This window comes from Aspergillus vadensis (genome assembly GCF_003184925.1).
Source record: "Aspergillus vadensis CBS 113365 unplaced genomic scaffold BO88scaffold_21, whole genome shotgun sequence".
NCBI lineage: Eukaryota > Fungi > Ascomycota > Eurotiomycetes > Eurotiales > Aspergillaceae > Aspergillus > Aspergillus vadensis.
In genome coordinates this window covers 242274-265658 of record NW_020292059.1, presented here as the reverse complement: position 1 = coordinate 265658, position 23385 = coordinate 242274, and the positions used below count along the sequence as shown (strand labels likewise).

The 23385-nt window shown below is 52.1% G+C and overlaps 7 protein-coding genes across 7 annotated transcripts; 3 read left to right on the top strand and 4 right to left on the bottom strand.

Moving 5' to 3' along the window:
* Positions 1-767: 767 nt before the first annotated feature.
* BO88DRAFT_393285 (pyruvate kinase CDC19) lies at positions 768-3523 on the bottom strand. The gene is made up of 8 exons (XM_025705101.1): positions 3088-3523; positions 2942-2986; positions 2837-2883; positions 2700-2780; positions 2524-2645; positions 1592-2425; positions 1445-1526; positions 768-1388 (listed from the first exon to the last, which is right to left on the bottom strand). The coding sequence occupies exons 1-8, from the start codon at positions 3209-3211 to the stop codon at positions 1143-1145; spliced, it is 1581 nt and encodes a 526-aa protein (XP_025560151.1). The 5' UTR covers positions 3212-3523; the 3' UTR covers positions 768-1142.
* A 2365-nt stretch (positions 3524-5888) lies between these two features.
* BO88DRAFT_116213 (uncharacterized protein) lies at positions 5889-6993 on the bottom strand. The gene is made up of 2 exons (XM_025701314.1): positions 6000-6993; positions 5889-5895 (listed from the first exon to the last, which is right to left on the bottom strand). Exon 1 carries the CDS (start codon positions 6910-6912, stop codon positions 6340-6342), a length of 573 nt encoding a protein of 190 aa, XP_025560150.1. The 5' UTR covers positions 6913-6993; the 3' UTR covers positions 5889-5895; positions 6000-6339.
* BO88DRAFT_116137 (F-box protein) lies at positions 6994-8850 on the bottom strand. The gene is made up of 3 exons (XM_025701313.1): positions 8758-8850; positions 7254-8611; positions 6994-7196 (listed from the first exon to the last, which is right to left on the bottom strand). The coding sequence occupies exons 2-3, from the start codon at positions 8449-8451 to the stop codon at positions 7075-7077; spliced, it is 1320 nt and encodes a 439-aa protein (XP_025560149.1). The 5' UTR covers positions 8452-8611; positions 8758-8850; the 3' UTR covers positions 6994-7074.
* A 4949-nt stretch (positions 8851-13799) lies between these two features.
* On the top strand, positions 13800-16476 carry BO88DRAFT_406822 (uncharacterized protein). Its single transcript, XM_025707255.1, has one exon. It carries the CDS (start codon positions 14160-14162, stop codon positions 16065-16067), a length of 1908 nt encoding a protein of 635 aa, XP_025560148.1. The 5' UTR covers positions 13800-14159; the 3' UTR covers positions 16068-16476.
* Positions 16477-17068: 592 nt separating this feature from the next.
* On the top strand, positions 17069-18109 carry BO88DRAFT_406821 (DJ-1/PfpI family protein). Its single transcript, XM_025707254.1, has 2 exons — positions 17069-17207; positions 17304-18109. The coding sequence occupies exons 1-2, from the start codon at positions 17201-17203 to the stop codon at positions 18011-18013; spliced, it is 717 nt and encodes a 238-aa protein (XP_025560147.1). The 5' UTR covers positions 17069-17200; the 3' UTR covers positions 18014-18109.
* BO88DRAFT_370372 (uncharacterized protein) lies at positions 18110-20172 on the bottom strand. Its single transcript, XM_025704172.1, has 3 exons — positions 19958-20172; positions 19708-19874; positions 18110-19657 (listed from the first exon to the last, which is right to left on the bottom strand). Exons 1-3 carry the CDS (start codon positions 19993-19995, stop codon positions 18267-18269), a joined length of 1596 nt encoding a protein of 531 aa, XP_025560146.1. The 5' UTR covers positions 19996-20172; the 3' UTR covers positions 18110-18266.
* A 155-nt stretch (positions 20173-20327) lies between these two features.
* Positions 20328-21436, top strand: BO88DRAFT_115996 (mitochondrial 37S ribosomal protein uS8m). The gene has a single exon (XM_025701310.1). The coding sequence runs from the start codon at positions 20549-20551 to the stop codon at positions 21059-21061; it is 513 nt and encodes a 170-aa protein (XP_025560145.1). The 5' UTR covers positions 20328-20548; the 3' UTR covers positions 21062-21436.
* The last annotated feature ends 1949 nt before the right edge of the window (positions 21437-23385 follow it).

Here is a 23385-nt window from a genome sequence, read left to right as displayed (position 1 = left end):
GTTACCACTCGGGAATCTGATTTGCTGCTCCGCGGTTTTAGTTCTCCTTCAATTCAGTTTTGGGCAATTCGCATTTCCCACACCGTCGCGTGCGCGCGGTTTTTCTTTCTTTTTTCTTTTTTTCGTGTGGCTCCTCTTTTTTTCTTCTCTTCTCTTATTCCCCCTTCTTGCTTTTTGTGTGTGCGCCAGTTGCTGAAAATGACTGCTCTCTATTGCTCCCAGACCGGGGTGTAAAAGGGCTATCGGGATGTAGCCTTATTGCTCCGCGCTGCGCTGCGCTACGCTACGGAATTGATCTCACGAACGAACGAACTATTTACCATGACTAACTGATTTACTGCCAGTGGCTGCTGCTGCTAGTTTTACCACTCATGAATGTGAAAGATTGACAAATGCCTTGCTTGGTTGCCTCGGTTGGGGGGGCTTCTTGTTCCGTTCCCCCGCACGAGAGAGGACTCGATTCGAGGGGCTGTTTCTTCGTGCCTCCTTCCTCTCCTCCCCTCTCTCGATCTCTCTTCTTTTCTCTCTTGGAGTACGGCTCATATGTGGGCTTCTTCTCTTCTGCAACTTTCTTCGATTGTTGATTGTTGGCGAACTATGTCCGCTTCATGTCTTCGGACATGCCATCCATGGCTTACATCGATGCGATTCGTTATCGACGAGTATCAACTCTTTTGCTCGACGAATGATGGAGCCTCAAGTGATCCGGGTTGCATTTTCACTAACAAATCATACTGACTGACACTCAAGATGCTTACTTTGTTGAAGACATGAGAACAACTTATTAAATTCTAGCTTTTGATCGCAGCAAAGTCCACCAAACATGACTGGCTAACTAACGTCAAATCAAAATACATACACATTACGTTCCCAAGGTGTGTGTCTTCCCCCAGCGCATTTCGGGCTCAAAGTGAATGTGGTGGTAGACGCAAGTGCGCACTCCTGGTGCTCCTCGTCCTGCCCCGACTAACGAGTCTCGCAGTGAAGACACAAGCAGTCTACCGCGGGCAGACTACCTGGGTCGTCGCATGGCGGCGAGACCGGTCTACGATATCCAGAGACACACCCTTGACGCTTTCTATCCAATCGCTGTCGTTACCGTGTCATCCACCAACCGGTGGCATGCCAGACTGCTTTTGCATTTACTCAGCCAGGCCAAGGTTCTCCTCAGCAGGAACCACACGGACGGTGTTGGTGTGGCCCATACCGCCGCGCCATCCCTGGACACAGACGATGTTGTCACCCTTGTTGATGATGCCGAGCTTGAGGGCGTGGTTGATACCCCACTTGAGACGGCGGTCAACATCCTCCTGCCAGACCTTGACGTTGAAGTCGGGCTTCTTCTCGGGGAAGAGGAAGGGCCAGACACCACGGTACAGGTGAGAGTACTGGATTCGACACGTTAGCACACGACTCTCGAAACAACACTAGCTTCTCGACTTACCCGGGAGGCAGCGGGGTTACGGGTGACCATGACAATGGGGCAGACGGGGCGGTACTTGGAAAGGTAGCGAGCAGTTTTACCGCTGCAGATCTGTCAGCAATCATCCTACCCAACTGGATATATCCAAATGGAAGCGTCGCTACATACCTGGTGGTCAAGACGACAATGGCACCGGCGTTGAGTTCCAGACTGGCGCTAACGGCAGCCATGGCGATGGACTCGACAGTGTCGGTGGGGCGAGGAGCAAGGTTGCGGAGCTCATCGAACACGTTGAAGTGAGGGATGGCAACCTCGGCGAGCAGGCAGGTCTCGGACATCATCTTGACGGCCTCGTTGGGGTAGTTACCCTTGGCGGTCTCACCCGACAGCATGACACAGTCGGCACCGTCAAGGACGGCGTTGGCAACATCGGACACCTCGGCACGAGTGGGACGAGGGTTGTATGTCATGGACTCGAGCATCTGAGTGGCACAGATGACGGGCTTACCCTTGATGTTACACTTGGCGATCATCATCTTCTGGGCGATGAAGACCTTGGGGGCGGGGATCTCGATACCAAGGTCACCACGGGCAACCATGACACCGTCAGTCTCCTCGAGGATCTCATCGAAGTTGTTGACACCCTGCTGGTTCTCAATCTTGGCAATGATCTGGATCTCCTTGCCCTCCTCACCCAGAACCTCACGAATGTGGCGGATGTCGCTACCGCGGCGGATGAAAGAAGCGAAGACCATGTCGACCTTGTTCTTAACACCGAACTTGAGATCGGCAATGTCCTTCTCGGAAAGGGCGGGGAGGTCAACGTCAGTGCCAGGCAAGTTAACACCCTTGCGGGAAGAGATGTTGCCGTTGTTCAAGCAGCGGACGCGGATGGTCTTGTCGTCTACGACTTCGATGACCTCGAAGGAAAGGATACCGTCATCAACATAGATGAGCTTGCCAGGAGAGATCACCTTGGTGATGTTCTTGTAGTCGAGGTACCTACAAGACGACTGGTTAGCGGAGTCCGTGCACAGACAAGTCTGGGCTGGTCTCCCGATCCACTTGCAGGGTCGGAAGAACACGGGGAGGAGCCTTACATGTTCTTGTCGTCGGAGGCGGTGGCATATTGATCATCGGTGGTGATGTTGAGCTCGTGGCCCTGCTTGATAGGGATATCCCTATCATCGGGGGTGTTTCCGGTACGGATCTCGGGACCTTTCTACGGAGGAGTTAATTTCTAGGATCGCGACCGGCCAAGGGGACCCGAACTTACGGTATCAAGAGCAATGGCGAGAGGACGTCCGACCTGGGTCTTGGCGGCCTCACGGGCGTTGTCGATAACGGATTGGTGGTACTGGGGCGGGTCAACATACTGTCATGTGCCAATGCACGGATGGGGACCGTTCTTACCTCATAGGAACCGTGGGAGAAGTTCATGCGAACAACGTTAAGACCGGCTGCAAGCTAGTCAGCTGATTGAGACCTTCCAGAGTGAATAGGTTTTATCGGTCGTACCAGTGCGGAGAGAGTTGATCTTCTCCACGGAGTTGGTCTTGGGGCCTAAAGAAAAATCAGAGGTTAGCTTGGATAAGGTCAAATGCGCGGTGTGAGGTCCTCATGAAGTGAGGACAATCGCGACGACTCAACTGGCAGGAACATACCGATGGTGCCGATGATGGAAGTGCGGCGGAAGTTCTTGGAGGGCACCATCTCAGTGTTGAGCTTGGAGTGCCACTCCAACTTCATGCGGTTGCTCAGGTGGTCGAGGGAAGAGCTGGCGGCCATCTTGACGGATGATTGATCTCTACTGAACTAACAGGAAAGACAGAAGAAAAAGGGATTGATGGAAGATGGAAGAGAGAATGGAGAGAGAAGAGAAGAGAGGAAAGAGGAGAAGAGGGAGAGATAATAGGGAAGGAAAAGACGGGGCCGGTGAGCGAGAGAAGAGAGAGATGGTGGACTAGAGGAGGGGTGCCCGGGAAGGAAAAATGTTGGCGGCGGTGATTGGCTGGATCGGCCCTTTTTGGTGGGATTCCTGCTTTGGGACACTTTTTTCTGTCGGTCGGTTCCCCGCGGGTTGAGAGAGCAGAGCAATCAGTACTCCGTACTTAGTTTAGTTGTGCCTCCTGCTACGGAGTAGTTACAATCACACTTCTCATCGCCTACCTAATTCCCATTATTAATGACTTTTTCCTCCCCGGCACTATCGCTGGGTATCAAAACTCAATAATTTGCTTCGTGATCCACCTTTCACTGCTTTTGCTTCTATTCTTTGATCGGTACTCCGTAGATACACCCTGCTGCCTCTGTCCGCGCTTTTCACTGGTCAGCCAAGGGTTTCCGCCCAGCGATCAGCAGCAGCATTTGTCCACTTCATCCTCAGGCACCTGCTTCCGCGCATCTCAGGCATTCATACGCCGCATGCAATATTCATTGGTTGGGGAAGATCCAAAAGCAATTCAAGCCCAAGCCACAATCTGGCAGATACACCTACTATCTCTCTATCTATCTACTACTAACTTTGTCAAAAGTAGAAATCTGGCAGGACCACATGATCCCCTTCCTCACTGTCCAGTTGACCCCACATGGTCGCGGATCCATTCTCTCCTAGCGAGGTGGATTTGATGTCTTTGTCGGTGCTGAGTTTTCTCTCCCTCCTCGCCAAAAAAGCGCCCATTTTCCCCTTTCCCTTCGCAAGAACTATTTCCCTGACTCCATCGGAATCCATAAGGCTGAATTTTGCTCTGCTCGGATGGACCCAGTTGCCAGTTATGGAGAAGCTGTCTTGATTTTTTTGCTCTTTTGTGGGTAAGCAATCTCACTTAAGGTAGTAAATAATTTACTCGGAGGTTTTCTCTTCCTGTTGGAAATTCTTAACTCCGAAGGTGTGCCGATGCCTTTACTTGGAGATAAATAGTTGGGTTAGGATAGGAGCAGCACCTTAACCACATATATCCGAAGTGAAGCTTGGTAGTTATCTTGGCCTATTATGCTCAATATTATTATGTAAGTCGTCATATGAAACATCCATGGTCGTTGCATTGATATTCATCTTTTCCGTGATTGGACACCCTAAGCGCAGACAGCAAGTAGTAAAGGTACTCAATACTACCTACTTAAACCATTTCCTCACTACTACCGCACAAGTACCTTTTACCTACAGAGTACATGAATTACGAATTCCGATCTACACCTACCGGGCACCTGATACTATCACCACAATCACCCCGTCCCGACTCAGCCCCCGGTGAATGCTACTATGGATAATCTGCAATATGCATGCTAGGCCATTCCACTCCGTAACTACAAAGCCCGCCGTCGGCTCGGCACACTTCCTCTTACAAGGTAACTATACTTAGCACAGATGCATACTACTTAATATGATATAGTCTGCAGAGCCAAGCCCCAGTTATCTTCATTCATTCCCCTTCTCGGTAGTGTTTCATCCTGCATCCACCCGCTCAGCTATTATTTGCAAAGTACGTACTGCCGACTTGGCGGTGATGTGATTGCGTACTCTCTACGGAGTACTCTGTAGTTTAGGTCAGTTTTGTTTAGATTGGTTTCGGACTTCGGAGAATGAATGAATGAATGCATGCATGCATGCTGATCTGTTTAGTATTGATGGATGTTTGCTCAGATTTGCTTTTTGGGTTGAGTTGGTTTAGTTGTTGGGATGGCATGCCAAGTGGGAGTGTGGGCGGTATTTATGATCCATCCTATCTCTAGCTCAATTCCGGAGTAGTATTTCTGAAGTGATAGAATACTTCATACATAAGTAGTAGGTAAATAGGTAGACACTGCCCCTCTTTATCCTCTACTACTTATGAGCAGCAGTAACAGAATGGTCGCTCGGTTCGGCTAGCTAGCTAGCTAGCTGTCCACCTCACTAACCACTCCAGCCACTCCAACCCAGCCACCCAATTGACCCATGACCAACCCAGCCCAGCCTCGCTCACCGCCTCGCACCAATCAGTCGCCCACGTCATGTGAAAGCCACGTGAACTGGATGACTTCCTCCGTGGGGTGACCTGATACCTACCTACCTACCTGTACCTATCTTTCTTTTTTTTTCTCTATTGCCCACTCACAAAGGAAACTCCCCACGCCCATAGCCTTCACTATCCCTATTGATACAATCCGTTGCTGCGAAGCACTCAAACCTGTCAGATTATCATCCCCAAATCTTCCTGTCATCATGGTATGTCACAGACCCCCAAACACGACCGGACCGGATATGGATGGCTAGGGATTAAGAAATAGGATGGGATATACTAATATTTATGGGTGCATTCAGCTCGGACGTCTTAGCCACTACGCATTCGATGCGGTTCTTAGTACGTACACCCTTATCCTATCCTATCTTCTCTTGTTGTTAAAGTTGGGTTTGGTTTGGATTTGAAGCTGACCTATTTTCGCAATCTAGTCTCTGCCTTCCTGGCTGGTGTGAAGCGCTCGACTGGATTAACGTAAATTCTACACCTCATTTTCTCTTTTCTTTTTTTTTTTTTTTTTCGATCACTGCGCTATCTTATCCATCCTATTTGACCGGCCAGTAAGCTAATCAGTTCATCCCGCGCACATCCCCCAAACTTTGGGGGCATCGCGTGGGGTCTTTCACAGCCCCAGTCTCAACTCCGACAAAATCACCGATAACAAGGACTTCAAGAAGTGGATCGATAACTACCTGGGTGTTGGCGAGTGGGTGATGGATCAGTCTGTGGCTGTGTTGGGTTCCACGAGCTACTTCGAGCGCAAGCGGTAAATTTATCACTGCTACTGATACATCTTAACTACCGATCGCATCGCTTTTCCTGCGTCGGAGTCGCCGGTCGGCTTACGAATGGATTTGGTTGGATCCCTTGTTGGGTGGGCATCTATGTGTGATTTGCCTGGGTTGGGCGAGTACACTACTATGTGAGGCTGGGGATTTCTGGCTGGAGGAGAATGCGATATAAGGCAAGAAAGGGATTAAAGGGTATGAACCCCGTCGCGGTTGAGGGTCTTGCTGCGATGGGTCGTTGCTCATGATTGATGATGGCATTTCGGCTCGTGTTCGAGTAGCGCAAGTCATGGCGTTGGGTATTTTGCGTTGACTGTATACCTTGATCCATGCTCCAATGGTATCTCCCCATGGAACGTTTGCATCTCTTCTCGATATGCCTGTTTGTACATAGGTTCCCTGTTGAGGGATAACTCATCTGTATCTCTGTTCTCCGCTGTTTAGCTAACAACGGCCATGTTGTGACCGGACTACCCATCCAGGTTGCTTCCGATATTTTCTTATCCACCAGGACAGTCACCGTGTGCAGGTCACTGATTAGCCTTGGAGTTATACAAGAGTATCCATTCTCAGGAGTCCAGTTCATTTCAGTGTGGTAACCTCCGCAGGACCCGCCCTTGGACCGCGAATGTGGTCTCGCAATAATGTATGCGCCTAGAGTGAAAGATTGATTGTCCCATGCAAGCCTGTGCGGGTCTATCATAGCACGTATGTGCTCGCTAACTGGATAACGTCAAGAGCGTCCACGCATGTAAAAGCCTAATCGCCAAAAAAGAACCAGGGTATGTTCTGGAAGCACCGTAGGGTATGTAATGAGTGACGTGATTCGTTCAATCGTAACTTTCGTACTATGTAAGCATCGAACCTATGTCCGGAGTAATGCATCGATGTCCAGACGACGGTAATAGGAGATATGGCCCATGGTTTCCCAATAGTGTGCTACGCACTCTGACGAAATCAGAATAAGTTGGGATGAAATAAACGTATCTAAGAACGATATTAGCATGCATAGCGAAAAGCTAGGCATTTTCAGATCAAACTTACCATCTCTGAAACCGAGGCCTGCTACATGACCCTTGCTCCGTACTATACGTGCTCCCTGGAAGAGAGCTTCCTCCGCAATGCGGACAAATCCTCCTGGGCCAATGTCATCTGCTGAGAAAGATATTTCGCCACGAGGGACGTTAGGGTCTCCAGTGAGCTTGATGGCCTCAAGGCTGCATCGCTCTTCTCCGTGATCACGTTGTAGGAAAAGGAGAAATTCGCATCCATGTGCCGAGTAATCCCCAACCCAAATGCCTTGGTATGGTTTCTTGTCTGTAGGCGTATACAGCTCGGGGTCAAGTGTAGCATAAGTCGACAGCGTCTCGCTCCGCCCAGCGGTGAAGATCGGCATACCCAATCGGAAGTGTGCCCATCTTCTAATCCGAAACGCATGCTCAGATATTTTGTCCAGCTGTGGGGGGTGGTGCTCCCACTCCGGATCAACCTCACCACGATAGACGCGGTGTTTGGTTGGAATGGTTTTAGGAGGCCATTGTTGGTTCGCCACAAGATCAGACGTTATTCGGGCGGAGCAGAGCGAGAACGAGTTGAAGACATGCTGCGTCTCGAGAGGCATAGGCATGCGGGTCTCACCGCGCAAATATAACGGCCGTCCCTCGTGATGGTTTTTCAGGAGCAAGACTGGATCATCTAACCAAAGACTGACCTTAGGATTGAAGGTTTGGATTATGACATCTGGATTCCAGTCCCAGAGTTGGAACTGGTGCGAGCGACGTTCTGCGATGACCCGGTAAGCTTCTATGACACCCCGTCGGTGATCGTAACGGGCGAGGATCAAATTTCCCGTGTGCTCGGTGTCCGAAAACCAGATCTTGTTGCGAGGTATGAACCAACAGGGATGATGGGCGATGTAAAGACTGCGAAAGGAGTCAAAGACACCTGTTGTGTGTATGGGTTCGGGAAGATTGGAGTTGATGATATTGGCCCATAAAAGTTCGTTGGTTGCATGCTCAGCGAAAGTGCGGCAGGTAATTGACAGGCGAGCGAGATCTTGAGCCGATAGGAAAGACAGTATATGCTGGACTAGCTCAGGAGGAAGGTCTAAGAATGAGGCGCTGGTTTCTCGGGGATCGTTGGAAGTTGTTTCCGATAAAGACGCCTGGAGATCGTCGTCCATCTCCACGGGTGCCTGGTTCCGTTCCTCCCAGGCCGGCTGATTGACAAGCGCAGCAGCCATCACGAGTCTCCTGGATGGAGTGAAAGCCGAGAAGCCAAGGGTGACAGGTGCAGCAGCTGATGATCTGCCAGATAGCGCTCGGAATAATTGAGTTGGGCAGTGAGCATAAGAGCAGGGTAGATAAAGTAGTCAAGGAAACAAATGGTTGACGATCTGCATACTAAGTTAGCTTCCAGTGGATTAGCGAGGGGAAGGCAAGTCCAGCTGGCCGCCCGCATGACATCACCCTTGCAGCCGCCCCGATCACCTCATCAACGGAGCTGTCCAGCCAGACGTCTAGGTAAAGAGCGGTGCATCCCTGCGAACATTGTGCGAAGCACGGGGTGACCAGTATTGATGGTGTTACCAGGAGATCTTTCATTTGACCATGGCGGTTCGCAGGAGACCTCCAAGTTGTCGTGGTGGGCTGCCGGCAGTAAGAGAAGTTGAGTTGAGGGGGAAAACGTCAATTTGGTGCTCGTCACGGGGATGGGCGATAAGATACGGAAACAATGTCTTTTATTGGCTGGTCATACAACAGATACAATACGCCTTGTCTTTTCCCTATCAATACGACATACAAGGCAGGCATTATCCGCGTGTCTCAATAATAAACTTGTCATGATCACGATTTGGAATAAAAAAACAATACGCAGCGCCTGAAATGCAAGGCAGCGGGGCAGTCAGGTGACTGGCGCAAGGGTGGGTTTGTTTACGCGATCCCAATCGGGCAATGGCCCTGTCCTTCAACGCGTCAGGAAGGCACGATGGACCCTTGCCTAATCGGGAAAAATCACAATACTCCAGTCCCGTGGTGATTGCCGTCAACTGTTGTTCCGAACTACCATCATCATTACTACTACTCTATATATCTATTGGTTTGGTCCACGGCCCTATAACATCATTATTGTCTTAGCCAAGTGTCACTTCAGCCCTTTCTTTTTCCAGGCAAGACAAATCAGGGGCTGAGAAGATTGTGCGACATTTGACTCACCCAAGTCGGACCAGTACACAATTGCCATGGACACGAGACAGGCAAAACGAAAGAGACAAAACAGCTCTTCATCTGGCCAAAAGCCCCAAGAGCCTCAAGAGCCTCCCACGCCAGTCTCGATCAGAAGGACTCGTCGCACCGAGTACTATGTTACCTCCGCCACCTCTTGCACGACCCCTCATCAGAGTAAGAAGGTTCGCTTCTCAGACCCAGGTCCCGGGCGGCAACATGGCTCTGCCCACTCGACAGGCCTCACTCCGGCCATGTTGCGTTCTTCCTTCGAAGAACGCGCAGAAGATGATCCGTTGATTCGGAGCCCAAGTCGTCGCCAGCGACGGCGCTCAACCCCTCTTCCGCGGTCTCGCCGCAGTATGGACGCTTCCGATGCTGCCAGTACAGCCTCCCCAGAACATGTAGTGCAGTTTACACCGCTGCGGCAGCTCCTAGACGCGCGGACGAAACGACGGATCCGGCGGATAGGCCTAAGTGATGAGATCAACCATCTAGAGCGCGAGAAGAGAGAATCTGCCCAGTACGAGAAGACACTCCAGACACTACTACGCGAACGAGATTCGTTGAAGACTGAATTGGATTCGGTCAAACGAAATCAAGAAGTATCCAAGAGTATAGCAACCAGCGACGAAACCACATGGCTGTCGCCACAGTCCATGATCGAACAGGTGTCGTCCGAGAATATCCGACTAAGGGAACAGCTTTCTTTCCCTTCCCCGGGTGCCACAACAGACCATGATACTATCAGCAACTCGGAGGGAGAAACAATGGTGATCAATGAGAGCGCATGGGATTGTGATACGATGCTTATATCAAACTCGCCGGATATTCGAGGCGTAGATGTCCGGATATCAGTGCCTGATAACATCTCGCTTCTGAGCCAAGGACATGCGAATACCGATGCGTCGACTCAGGCATCCATACCTGATTACAGGCAGGAGGCAGAGATTATTGCGCTTTCAGCCGATCTCGCAGCTGCCAGGAAGGAAAAGCGTGACTTGTTTGACGCTTGTCGCGCCCGTGTCGCTTCGTTTAGTGGAACTGCAATTGAAGGTCTCCTTCGCCAGTCCTCTCCGCCGCCAGACTTCTTGGATCAAGTTCTGCCTACCTTGACCCAGACGCTGCGGCGTGCTTCTGATGCCGCCCAAGCACTAGACAACGTCAAGGAAGAGTTGTCGGGTCTCGGATTTCCTGGGAACAACGCTGAGGAAATCATCTCTACGATGCGCGATCAATTTCGCGCCGCGCGCCTTCAACTCGAACGCGCAGTTCCTGGCGAGACCGCCAACGCTAGTCTCAGTGATGGCAAGGCAACTCTTGGTGCTTTGGTAAAGCGGGTTGAGATACTCGTCAAGAGCCTTGGGGACGAGCAGGAACGACTGGAAGGCTCCGTAGGCCGGGAGAACGCACTTCGGGGTCAATTCGATACCCTGTTGGCTCGATATGATGGAGCATCGAAGAAGATTCATGACTTGGAAGAGTCTATTGCCTCCTCCGCTGGAGACATGCTTCACACACGAATGCGTATGCAGGAGCTTGAATGCGAAGGAAATGAACAAGCCGTCAGCATTCAGCGGTTGAATGCAGCCCTCGACAAGTACCACGAGGAAGTCAAAGGACTAGAGGCCCTAGTAACTGAACTGGAGGATGATAAGGCGAAGAACAACGAGTCACACAAACAGGAAGTGGACGAACTGCAGCAACAGCTGGAAGAGCAGGCCCATTCCCTTCGTACTGCCGAATCAACCGTTGTGGAGCGGGAAACTCGCATCCGGGAATTAGAGGAGGCCCTTGAACAAAATCGCACCAGTGTGCGTGACCTCACAGCTAAGATTGAGTCGCTCGAAGCTGAGCGCCAGCAAACGATACAGGATCTGGAGCAAGAAGCAACGGAGCAGCAACAGCGCCTTGAACAAGAAGTGGGGTCGATGAATGTCCTCGTCTCGGAGCTCAACACGTCACTAGAGGAAGCCAAATCAGATGTTGACCGACTTCGCCGGAGTAACACTGGCCTGGAGGAGCAGCTGCGCCTCGAAGTTGAAGCAAGGGACAGCCTGCTGGATAAATGGGCTGCAGAGCAAGCGCGGTCTTTTGCTATTATGAAGGAAACCGTCAATAGCGAGCGGCGGAAAGCCAGAGTCCGCACTGCGAACTGGGAGCTACGTTCGGATGAGATCCAATCATCAGATGGTCTGAATATTGAGCCCATCACACCGGTCAGTATGACAAGATTTGTCGACGTGGAAGCTGGTCGGGGGAAACATCGTAAGCGACTAGACAGCGGGGTAGGGATACTCACCGATGACCTGGAAGATGCAGATGCTGGTATCATGCCAGAGTCGTTGCCTTCTGATCCCGCTGAGTTGCTGTAGTTCGTTTGGTACATGAGTAACACTGGAACGTTGTTCGCTATGCATGAAAAAAGTCTGCAATATATTTTGGTTAGCTATGCATGTTATTGGGATAGTCTGCTAAGTCATGTACATCAAGCCTTGGACATAATGAAATGACTTGATAGTTGTCTGTTGTGCTTCTGTAACTAGTAGCGAACGAGGGCAGTAGTGTTGCACGACACACGACTCAACAAGGTGTGCCAGAGCTCATCAGGTCAACTTCCACCAACACCGATAGGATTAGAGCGTTCAAGTTGGGATTTTGTGACATGTCCAAGACATTTTTAACCAACACTTGCTTGCATATAAGCAGATGCTACAAGTACATGTGGTACCACAACACCTGGATCAGTTGCCTTTGACCTTGCACTAAGTAGCAAAATACATTGGCAGATACTACCTGGTGGTGCAGACGAGGCAAGTTCGCATGACGATACGTCTTTACGCAAAATGATCAAGCATCCCAGGATGCATCAACTTCCTTGGTTCGAAACATGCTCACATTCTTGACTGTCATCCGCATACTTTATCCAAACGAACTGGCTTGACAGACGCCTGTAGCCCAGCGTGTCAGTCACGCGCAGTGGAGGCCTACCCGCGATAACAACATACTTCGCCCGAGTCTGGACCTCAGTGGCCGAAGACCTTGCTTAATTTCTATCTATTGATGATTATATTTCCGGTTATCAGTGCATCTAGTGGAAAATGGGCAATGGTAACAGCGGTCTGACGGCCAGCTTTGGGGTGTTTCCATGGTTGAGTCGGACTCCCCTGCGTTATAAGGTTCATCCCGCGGGTGGGGGCGCTTTGATCTTTTTACTGAAGTCTGGCACAGCTTCCCCGTCTCCCTTGTTTGCGTCAGGGCAAGGCCCTGCGGAAACCCTTTTCTACTCTATACACAATACTAAAATCAATTGATTGTTCATATTGCTGACGACAAGGGAGACAACCGTGCCATGGGGACTGCAGTCAGCGGGCGGGGGGACCACAAGCTGGGACTACTGCCATGTGTCATGTCCGAGGGAAAGGGAGAGAGAGAGAGTGTGTGTGTGAGGAGGTCAGTGCATCTGAACCCACCGGGGTAATTAAAGGAAAGCACTAACAGCATCCTTTGATTATTCCATGAATGCTCTAGAAGGACTAGAATGGCACTAGAGGGAAATTGGTCGCCGTTAGCATCCTCGCGTCCATCCCTGATCCACCAGGGGTTTCCTAGGGGAATGCGTCATCCAGGAACCTGTCCACGAACCCAGCAACACTATCTACACAGTCATTACACCAACTATTGTGGGCTTATGGGGATGATGAAACTGGATTTGCCACACCGGAAGGGATGCAAGATCGGGGGGCCAGCATGTGAACTAAGGTTTGGGACAATCGGGATGCACGATCAAGGTTTCGCTAAACTTGTGTCGCAACTTGCAAGGAACTGCAAGCTGGCCTTTTTAGGGGCGTGGGGGGAAAGGGAGACGATCGGGGGGAAGTGCAGGAGATTGCAGGAAATGTCCCGGCCAGTCGGGGCTCCATGGTGACCATGACAAACAGTCAGTGGATTTGATGCTCTGATGAGAGAATGATAGTATACGTAGTACGAGGCATGGGTTTCAGCTGGTAAGAGGACTGTTTCATCCCACCTCAGCAATAGGATCATCACTAGCACCGCATCAGTATTGAGTATTGACTGTGTATGAACTTTGCAAGGAGTTGGTGCCGATTATTCCGTCGATCGCAAAAGAAAGGATGAGAGTCATTCCCTGGGGGAGGTCAATAGTGCCGGAGACTATCAGGTCAAGGGGGGGGAAGCATCCACCAAAAGGAAGAGAGGGATTATTAGGTATTCTTGGTGGTGATTATTCAATAATACGTAAGGCCATCCAGGCAGAGACCGATGAGAAAGCGAATCTGAGACGGAGCGCCATCAACTTGAAGCCGCGGATCCGACCCCTGAACCCGCTGCCTCAGGCGTCGGGGCCTCGTTGCTTTCTCTCTCTCTCCACTTTCCTCTCTTTAGTTGGAAGTGACTCTCTTTCTTCCTCTTCCTCCTCCTCTTCTTCTTCTCCTCCTTCTTTTCTTCTCTTCTCACCTACTCATCCTCATCCCCCATACCATTCATTCATTCATTCGATTCACAGCTTCCTCACTCCAATCCCCTCTTTGTCCACCATGGTTGTGTCCACCGCGGTTACATTGTCTCACCTGCATTGACTTTGTTTCCCCCCACTACCGAACCACTGTTTGCCTCCCGCGTGTTGTTAACAGATTGGGTCAACTGTTTATCTCACGTCACCCCGTCCCTCCTCTTTCTGGGACGCGTTCATTCATCCTTGTGAATGCCCTCCGATTCCTTCGCTTCATCCGTGCGAAGCGCTGAATCCCCTCTTCGCATCTCCACCTCCGTCGATTCTCTGACCAACCCCTCGAGCTCCGATTCTCCCCTTCCCAGTCCCATCCGTCACGATCAATACCCTCTGCTCACCTCCCGCTTCCGCCACTTATCGCCCAAGCGAGCCGCCATCATGAACGAGACCGGCGGCCATCCTGGTGTGCGCAACCTTCTCGCTAGGTTCGAGAACAACCAGAACAACACTACTTCCCCTCCCTCCCGCGGTCGATCTCCCGCTGGCTCCGAACATTCCGCAACTGCCAGACCCTTGTCCAAGGTGCGCGCCAGCTTCATCGCTGTCGATGGAGCCACCCAGCCAAACCCTGTCGCAGGGCTTCGCAGCGTGAGTGGACGCAGCGATAGCCCTGCTGCTCCCTCTCGGGTCAGGAGCTTCAATTCGGAGGACTTCGAGGGTGGCTTGAGAAGTCCGTTGTCTGTGTCACCAACCAGCAACGGCTTCCCTCAGAAGATCACCGAACAGCCAGTTGCGGCCTCGGAGACATCGCAGAATGATGTGGCTGAGAAAGTTGAGCCTGCCCCGGTAGAGCCCGAAAAGCCCTCAGAAGAGGTCATCGAGGAGGCCCCTGCACCTGCTGCTGCACCTGCTGCCACGCCAGCCCCAGCTTCTCCTGTAAAGGCCAGCAAGGTCTCCACCCCCAAGCCGACGCCGACCAAGACAGTCACAAAGCGACCATCCACTATCCAGGTGGGAAAGACGGCACCCAAGCCTGCTTCCAAGTCGCCAGCGCAACCCCGTACCCCCACCTCTCCCGCCAAAACCGAGGACAAGACTACTCGGACTACACGGGCGGTCCGGCCGACGGCGACGAAGACTGCGGCCCTTGAAGCCCCCAAGGTCGCACACAAGCCGAGCCGGACATCCTTGAACACTGCGACGAAGCCCGTCACCAAGCCTGCACGGCCCTCTGTGCCTGCTCGCGACCTGACGAAGCCGACAGCCTCGACCGCATCTCGCACCACCAAAGCGGCCGCCAACCCCACTCGCCCGGCTTCGACAACGGCTTCGACTTCGTCTACCGCCAAGAAGACCACGTCTACTCTGACCCGCAAGCCGTCCACGCTGAAGAGCTCGACCACTGCAACCCAGAAGCGCGCGATCACTCCTACCGCTTCCACCGTGCGCAAGCCGTCGTCTCGTACCTCCCCTCCTAGCGGAAGCGAACGCCCTCATTCCCGTGTGAGCAATACGAGCTCCAGACCTGTTGACGAGGGATTCCTGGCTCGCATGATGCGCCCCACAGCTAGTTCTGCTAGTAAGACGCACGAAAAGGTTGAGGTCAAGAGCCCCCCGCGGGCCACCAAGCCGGCCCGGGCGCCTAGACGAGTTCCCTCGAAGCTGGATACCCGCACTTCTCGTCCCACCAAGGTCGAGCAAGGCAAGCCGCTGGAGAAGCCTGCGCCTGAGGCGAAGGCCGAGGAGCCCGCCGAGGTCGTTTCTGAGGCACCTGCTGTCCCAGAGAAGCCCGTCGAGGTTGTCGAAGAAGCTCCCGCGCAGGAGCCTGTGCAGGAACCCGTTCAGGAGCCCGTCCAGGAGCCCGTTGAGACCTCGGTCGAGCCTGAAGCTGAAGCTGCCGCTCCCGTCGCCGAAGCTGGCCCTGAAGTCGATGTTACCGAGGTTGCTGAAGCTGCTGAGGAACAAGCTACTGACCTCCCTGCGGTTGCTGAAACTGAGCCCGTTGCTGAGGCCACCGTGCCGGCGGAAGAGCCAGCCATTGAGGTGCCCGAGACTAAGGAGGTCACTGAGCCCGAAGCTCCTGCTAAGGAATCTACTGAGGTTGTCGAGGCCCAGTCGGGCGAGGTTGATGTTGACATGGGCAAGCTCTCTCTCAACTGATTTTCTGCGAAGCACTTGACCAGTTAAAATAGATTCTTCTCTTCTCGTTTCTTTCTCGTGACATATCTTTTTATACCCTTGATAATCGTGATGCGACCAGGTACATATGCTTGTCTCCACGTGTTCTTGATACTGATTTTATTGTTGGGCTTTACCCTTCTTCTCTGCTTCTTGGCTTTTCTGTCTTCCATTTTGGTCTCGGGTTATCTTTCGGGATCTTGGTGTGGAAAGCCCCTTGTTGACAGTCGAACAAGACCGACGACGTGCATGTCGGAGCATTGCAGGTGGAGTTGATTCGGATGTGATCTTAGCGATGTGTACGGAGTACTGCATCTTGCATAGTACTGGGTCCTCTGGCATATTCTTATCCTTGATTATTTATGCTTTGGTGTAAATTATTGGTATTCAGTAAATGATAGTTTTTTAAACATATTATCATAATATGCCAGTACACACAGCAGGCCAATTCACCTAGATCATCACGATTGGTTTTCATGACCAAACTAACGGCCAAGCCAACACAGCTACATCCTGCATTGTTCTAGAACGCTACAGCGACTACCTTGGGGGAACGACGAGCACATATTTACTAATAATGCGCTCGACTGCATGTTACGCCCTACACGGTACAGCAGTATGATCCTTTGCCCATGGAAGGATTCTTCCTTCTCTCCACCTCAAATCACTGGTTCTATTTTTATTGACTCCAATTCCAATGCCATTCGATCCGATTTAAAATCAACTTACCATGTGATGGATAGCATCATCACCAGATCACAGAGAGATAGTCAGCTCACAAAGCGGATTCCAAGCTGTACATGCAAACAGTAGATAGTTACTAACTGGGTATCCGGTGAATAAATATGCTCAATACTGCTCTTCTAGCTGCTGAGGTCAGATTAGTGATTCACGGAACAGAATAGCACGTGCCTGTACCTGTTTATTCTAGATTGGATTAGTTCCTGGCAGTACTTGATTCCTTCTATAGTAGGTAGTTATAACAACAACAACAGAAATAGTGAGCACTGGATTATTAAAGGCGTCATCTCCCTCTTCATCACTCACCTGTCTAATCCTATCTCATAACTACTATCCTTTCTCTCCAATCTCAACTACTCTACTATCACCCCACTATGACAGGTACATCCCCTCCTCCCCCGCTCCCCTCCACATCCCAACTACCACCTCCACCTCCACCTCCATCCATTGACACTGAAGTTAACACCACCATCCCAGACCAAACCACCACCACAACTACATCCCCACCACCCCTCCGCATCGGCGTCCTCCTCTTCCCAGGCTTCCAAGCCCTCGACGTCTTCGGTCCCCTCGACGTCCTCAACGTCCTCTCCTGGTCCACCAACTCTCCCTCACCCACCACCCCATCTCCAACTCCACCCATATCCCTAACCCTCCTCTCCACCACCCTCTCCCCCATATCCACCCTCCCCCCCTCCCTCCCCAACGCTCTCTCCCAATCCATCCTCCCAACAGCAACCCTCGCCTCCTCTCCCCAGCTCGACGTCCTCCTCATCCCAGGAGGCTGGGGTACTCGCGCCCCGCTCCCCGAACACATCGAGTACATCCGCTCCGTCTACCCGTCCCTCAAGTACCTGTTGACAGTGTGTACGGGGGGCAAGTTAGCTGCCAGGGCGGGCGTGCTGGATGGGAAGAGGGCCACGACGAATAAGAATGATTGGGAGAGTGTGGTTAGAGATGCTCCCCGCGTGGAGTGGGTGAGGGAGGCGAGGTGGGTGGTTGATAAACCTGCTGAGAATGGGGAGGGTGTAGAGGTGTGGAGTTCGGCTGGTGTGAGTGCCGGTGTGGATTTGATGTTTGCGTGGGTGGAGAGTATTTGGGGGGAGGAGGTTGCGGGGAGGGTTGAGAGGGTGTTGGAGTTTAGGAGGTGGAGGGAGGGCGGGGTGGATCCGTTTGTTAGGGATTAGGATTGTATTTTAGGAGGAGGGGGATGAAGATGGATATGGGCAGATAGTAATGAAAATATCTCTTCTTTGTTAGGTAGTTGTGATATGTGTTTCGGAAATATGAATAGATGAAGTGAACTTGTATGCAATGGGATTAGTCGCTGTTAAATCGAACGTGTAGAAAAGATGATATACTATGTAGAAGCAGCATTCAACGCCAGTATAAACAGACCCTTAACCATCATGCCATAACAAGACGTAAGAAATAAGGGGATTACAACTTCTTCTCCAACTTCTTCAAAAACCGATTCACCCCATGCTCCACCTTATACGCACTCTTCACAAAATACTGCGGCCGATGCGGATCCCCCGGCTTGACCATCGCCTCCTTGGCATACTTCTGATGCGGGGAGATCGACTCTTGCGCCGTCGGCTGATACAATTGATTGTGAACGTTGTACTCATTCCCTGACACCGTTGCGCTTCGCTTCGGTCCCTGCTGTTCATACGAGAAGGTTGAATACCCCCCTAGCGACAACTGCATTGGCGGGGTAGATGTCGACGATGAGTCCGTTGACGTTCTGTATATGCCGGGAGTCGATCCGGCTCCGGCTCCTGCTCCGCCCCCGCCGTAGAGGTGCGCGTTAGGGTCAGTGGGAGGCGGGGCGAAGGACATGCGTTGCTGCTGCTGTTGCTGTTGTGGTGGCCCTGGGAGTGACTGGCTCCCCATGGGATGGCTGAGGCTCTCGCCTGATAGGAACGAGGCAGAGTAGGAGGGCAGACCTGGGCTAGGCATGGAGGTTGGGAATGAGGAGAGGCCAGCACTCGGGGGTCCAGGGGGCACGTAGTTCCCAGGCATGCTGTAGGGCGGGGCGGGCCCAGGTGGAGGTGGAGGGGCAGATAGACCTCTTGTTGCTGATGGTGCTGTTGCTGTGGCGGTTACCCCCGGAGGCATCTGGGAGGATTGAGGATAAGCAAGGCCGTTGTCGACAGCTGCAGCTGCGGCAAGACCGGTCCCCGTTTCTGCGTCCTCTGGGGGAGGGGTCTTCTCCCGGTGTCTGATAGGCTCTGGTGCTGGGGGCGCAGCGGGATTGTAGGGTAGAGGGGCGGGAGTTGGTTCCGGCGGAGTAGTATCCTGTTGTTCGCTGGCTACGGACTGGATTCCAGGCATGAATGGCTGGGAAGTTGTAGCTAAGCCGCCTAGTGGAGGGGGAGGAGGGAGGTTGCTCGGTGGTGTGATGGCTTGGTAGCTAGGCACGGGATTAGACACAACCTCGGCTTGAGAATTGCGAGTCTGTCCATTCTGGTAGCCAGGATCGGTGATGGCTACATTTTCCAGCTGCTGCACAACAGAACTGACGGTGCTTTGTGGCGGAGGTGGGAAGGGGTGTCGGTCTGTCTCGATTTGTGACTGCGAGAGATGACGCTCCACCAGATCTAGGAACTGATTGACGTCCTCCGTCGTCCAGAAATAGATGTCTAGTGTGTGCAGGCGGAATAGGGCGGGCGAATCGTTACCAGGCAGTTGCCATTCGCTTGAAATGGCGCCTGGCGGCGGCGGGAATGCCGGTTGGCCTTGGGGTGGACTCGGCACCTGTCCGTCCACGGTCACAGTGCAGAGAGTTGGGAATTTAGTCGAATGTCGGAGGTGGATGTTGTCCAGAGCTACAGGCACTTAGCAATGAGCCATCATAATGAATGAAATAACTACTAACCGCCATTGAAAGCATCCTGCTCCGGAGTCCCTGGGTTGTTCGCGACCTCAATCCTGATCTTCTGCAGAGCGCTGTTGAGATATAGATATAGATAGCAGCCCTTATCAAACCGGTGATGGACGGGCTTCGGACATGGCGCTGCAAAGTAATAATGGATATCCGCAAAGCTACACGGCGGTTAGCAACCTCCAGGCAACCAGATGTGATACAGCTGCTGCAGCTGAGAGATCTGCGGGGTAGCGCTACTCACACAGTCAGTATACGCTCTTCACCCGATAACAGGGGCATAATGGGCGATCAACGTCGATAAGGCCACCAGGGCGTGTTGAAGAAGAGAAGAAAAGAAGATGAGTTCCGCACGACGCGGGAATTGGGGGGAGACGACAGCGCCATGATTTATACCTGGACAAGAGGGGAATTCACACCGGCCTGTAAGATGCAGCGACGCAGCGTGATGCAGAAGCCCGGCGGCTACAGAGCGGCTGAGAGAGCTTCTGGCCGCTGATTCGCTGCCGCCGGAGATGTCACAAGAAACATTGATGCCTGAGGCAGACAACCCTATCGGCGCCGCGATTATGTTTCTCCGAAAATTTCATCTGAGCTTCCGCATCATCGGAGATTGTCTGCCAGCGGGACCTCAAATCCGACCATTGCTGCTGCTGTTCTAGATTGAATCGATAGAGATTCGACTATCCTTTCATTGACCTCCTCCGCCCACCGCAACAGGTACATCCAACCCCCCACCAGCTCCAGTCGCCGCGCAAGTTTGCTCACTCCGACCCAGTCACTTTATCCCCGTCCTCCGCACACCACAGGCCCCCGGGCCAAACCTCTTTCCAAGATGTCTCTCGTCAACCTCGCCCACGTCTGCTCGCACCTGAACAATGCCTGCAAGGCCCGTCTTGGCCTCACCTCCATCCCCAACTCCAAGCTCCACCTGAAACTTGCCCTCGCGCTCCAAAACGACGGCTACCTCTCCTCCGTCGTCCGCGGAGGCCCGACTCCTCCCCCTGTACACCCTATCCTCGGCAACCCGAACCCAATCGATGAGGTCGAAGGCATCGAACCCGTGACTCAAAGCAATGTTGCTACCCGTCGACTCTGGCTTGGTCTGAAGTACTGGCAGAGCGAGCCCGTGCTGGGCAAGTTGAGCATGGTTAGCAAGCCGACACGACGAGTGACGATTGATGTGGCTGGTCTGCGTCGGGTGATTCGCGGTGAGCGGGATAACACTGTTGAGGGAATCCGCTCGCCTGGTGAGAGCTTGTATATCTCTACGGACCGGGGTATCTTGGAAGCTAGGGAGTGTGTGGAGAAGAAGCTGGGTGGGTTGGTCTTGTGCCGTATTCGCTAAGGACTTTACACCGAGAGGGAAGGATGATAGATGGATTACTTTTGATTCTTGTGGTTTTGCATTTATAGCGGAGTTTGGTCAGTCGCGCTGTGTCTCATCCCATGCTTTGTATGTTTTATGTCGCGACTTTGGGATGGATACCTTGTATAGTAACTAGGTGACTTCATGTACGATTTACCATTTTGAAGGCCTGTTTTTCTTATCTTTTGTGCTGGCTGCTGGTGATGATGGCTTGGTTGGGGCCGATGGTCATTGTAGGTGTCGGTCCTAGCTGCTCGTGATGTTCATCTTGCTCTGGTCTTTGTTTACTGGAGACCGCCTAGCTATGGTTCAACGAACCTCAGGGACAGCCAAGCAACAGGTTTAGAGCTCGGTGAATGACTCGGGAAGACATTCTCGTATCCAGGCAGGGTTTTGTGCACATCTACAAGGATCAACCCCTCTACTACTACGATGTTCTCAAGAAGTTGCAGCTGGCCAAGTCATCTATCGACATACAGAACCACCCGGTATTGTCCGATGGCTTACTGCTCCGCCTGTGAGCACCTTGAAATCAGAGTGCTTCAATGATCATGGCATGCTGCTGCAGCTCTACACCGACCTGCCTGATCCAGTAGATTCTGCTGCTTGCATCTAGCAGTGTCTGCTGACAATATCCTGTTATCCATGTGCATGTGAGCTCCTTCCCATGGATTTCTTTTGCGGCGGTTGTCTCGCTTTGACCATTCACCGAATTAGTGCACCAGTTTATGAAGCTGCCTTACGCATGGCTCAGCTGTCGTGGCGGCGCTGATATAAGCAACAGGTTCGCCATGCAATATTGGCGAGTACGGAATATTTTCTTCCTGTTAGAACTCCTAGAAACGCCGTTGAGTAGCCGATACAATCGTAATTCTCCAATTTATACTTTCCTGTTGGTGCATGGACTCTGCTGCCATTGCCAACACCTCACCGTGAAATGGGAGGACATCAGACCTTCAATGTTAGTCATAGAATTTGGACCAAGTCTGATGCGCAGTGCGTCTGGATTGAGCCAGCGATGCTATCTCCGGGCTGTCCGGATACTGACATGAGATCACCATGACCCATTAATCTATCGTCGATGTACCAACTAGATAGGTAGTAGGAATGTTGGTCAGGACGAAGGGGGCATGGTCTGGTGGGATTGTGAAACCACGGTGGGTAGGGCAGGACACCCCAGGCGTTTGTGACTGCCGAGATAATATCGGGTGAGCTTCAAAGCAATATCAGACGCCACGAATCATCCACACTCTTTACTCGGGAGGTTACCTCAGCGACTTTCCGTTGGGTCGCAATGATGTACGCCATACGCAACCCGGCAATGTCTCACAGCTTGTGCTGGTTCAATCTAATCGAGTAATCGGTTTGATCCACGAGAGAAGGCCCTGGTTGCTTTGTCTTCCAGATTCTTCTTGTCCAAGGTTTCCCCTTATTTGCCTCGGCACATTGTTTGCCCAGATGGGGTCATTTAATGTATCCAGAATATATGCAAATAGCCAAGGATCCCCTGAATAGATCGGGGTGGTAAGTTTCCATATTCATGATCTATCATTAGTTCGATTGCTGTTTGCACGTCAGTGACCCCGTACGAAAAGTAGTTTCATCAAGTCAGTGTCGGGAAAGGAGTATTGGCTGACACGGACGCCCTGAGTTTGGGCGACAAAACATGCAGCTGTGTGTGCCCAACTCATCGAGGAGCAGTGACATTTCAGGCCGGGAACCTGAAGCTCCCCGCCCTGTGGATTCTCGACTTTAGGCCGCCATCCGTCCTTGACCGTGGTGTGTGTGTGTGTGTGTGTGTGCTCCCGATCCACTCCACAATATATACACCAAATCTCTGTGGTAGTTGAACTGAACTGGGTCCTTCCCTCCAGCATAGGCAGCTGTAGAGCAAATGCGAGTAGCGCATCCTTGACAGTGGGGGTGGATCCGTAGATAGACAAGGGCTAGATGTCTACCAGTTGGAGCTTGAGATGGACTGGACAAGCGCCAGACTATGGTTCGGTTCACCAGCACCAAGGAGTACAACGATATGCGCATAGCCAAAAGAACGATCTGGAGTGGAGTAAGAATAATGACGGTAGATGCGGTAGCAAAGTCCCGATGGGGAAAGGAAGATCGGGTCTATTTTGGCCCTCGACCGGTGGACTCAGGCACCCAGGCCAGTCCCCGCCGTCCGCCCCGTGATTCGCAGTTTGCTTCTCTTTCCCACTGCAACCTCCGCTTCATCATCGGCCTTGGTCTTGTTCTCCTTCTTCGTCCCTGTCCACAATTGGATCCCAATCAAGGCCCAGTCGATGTGG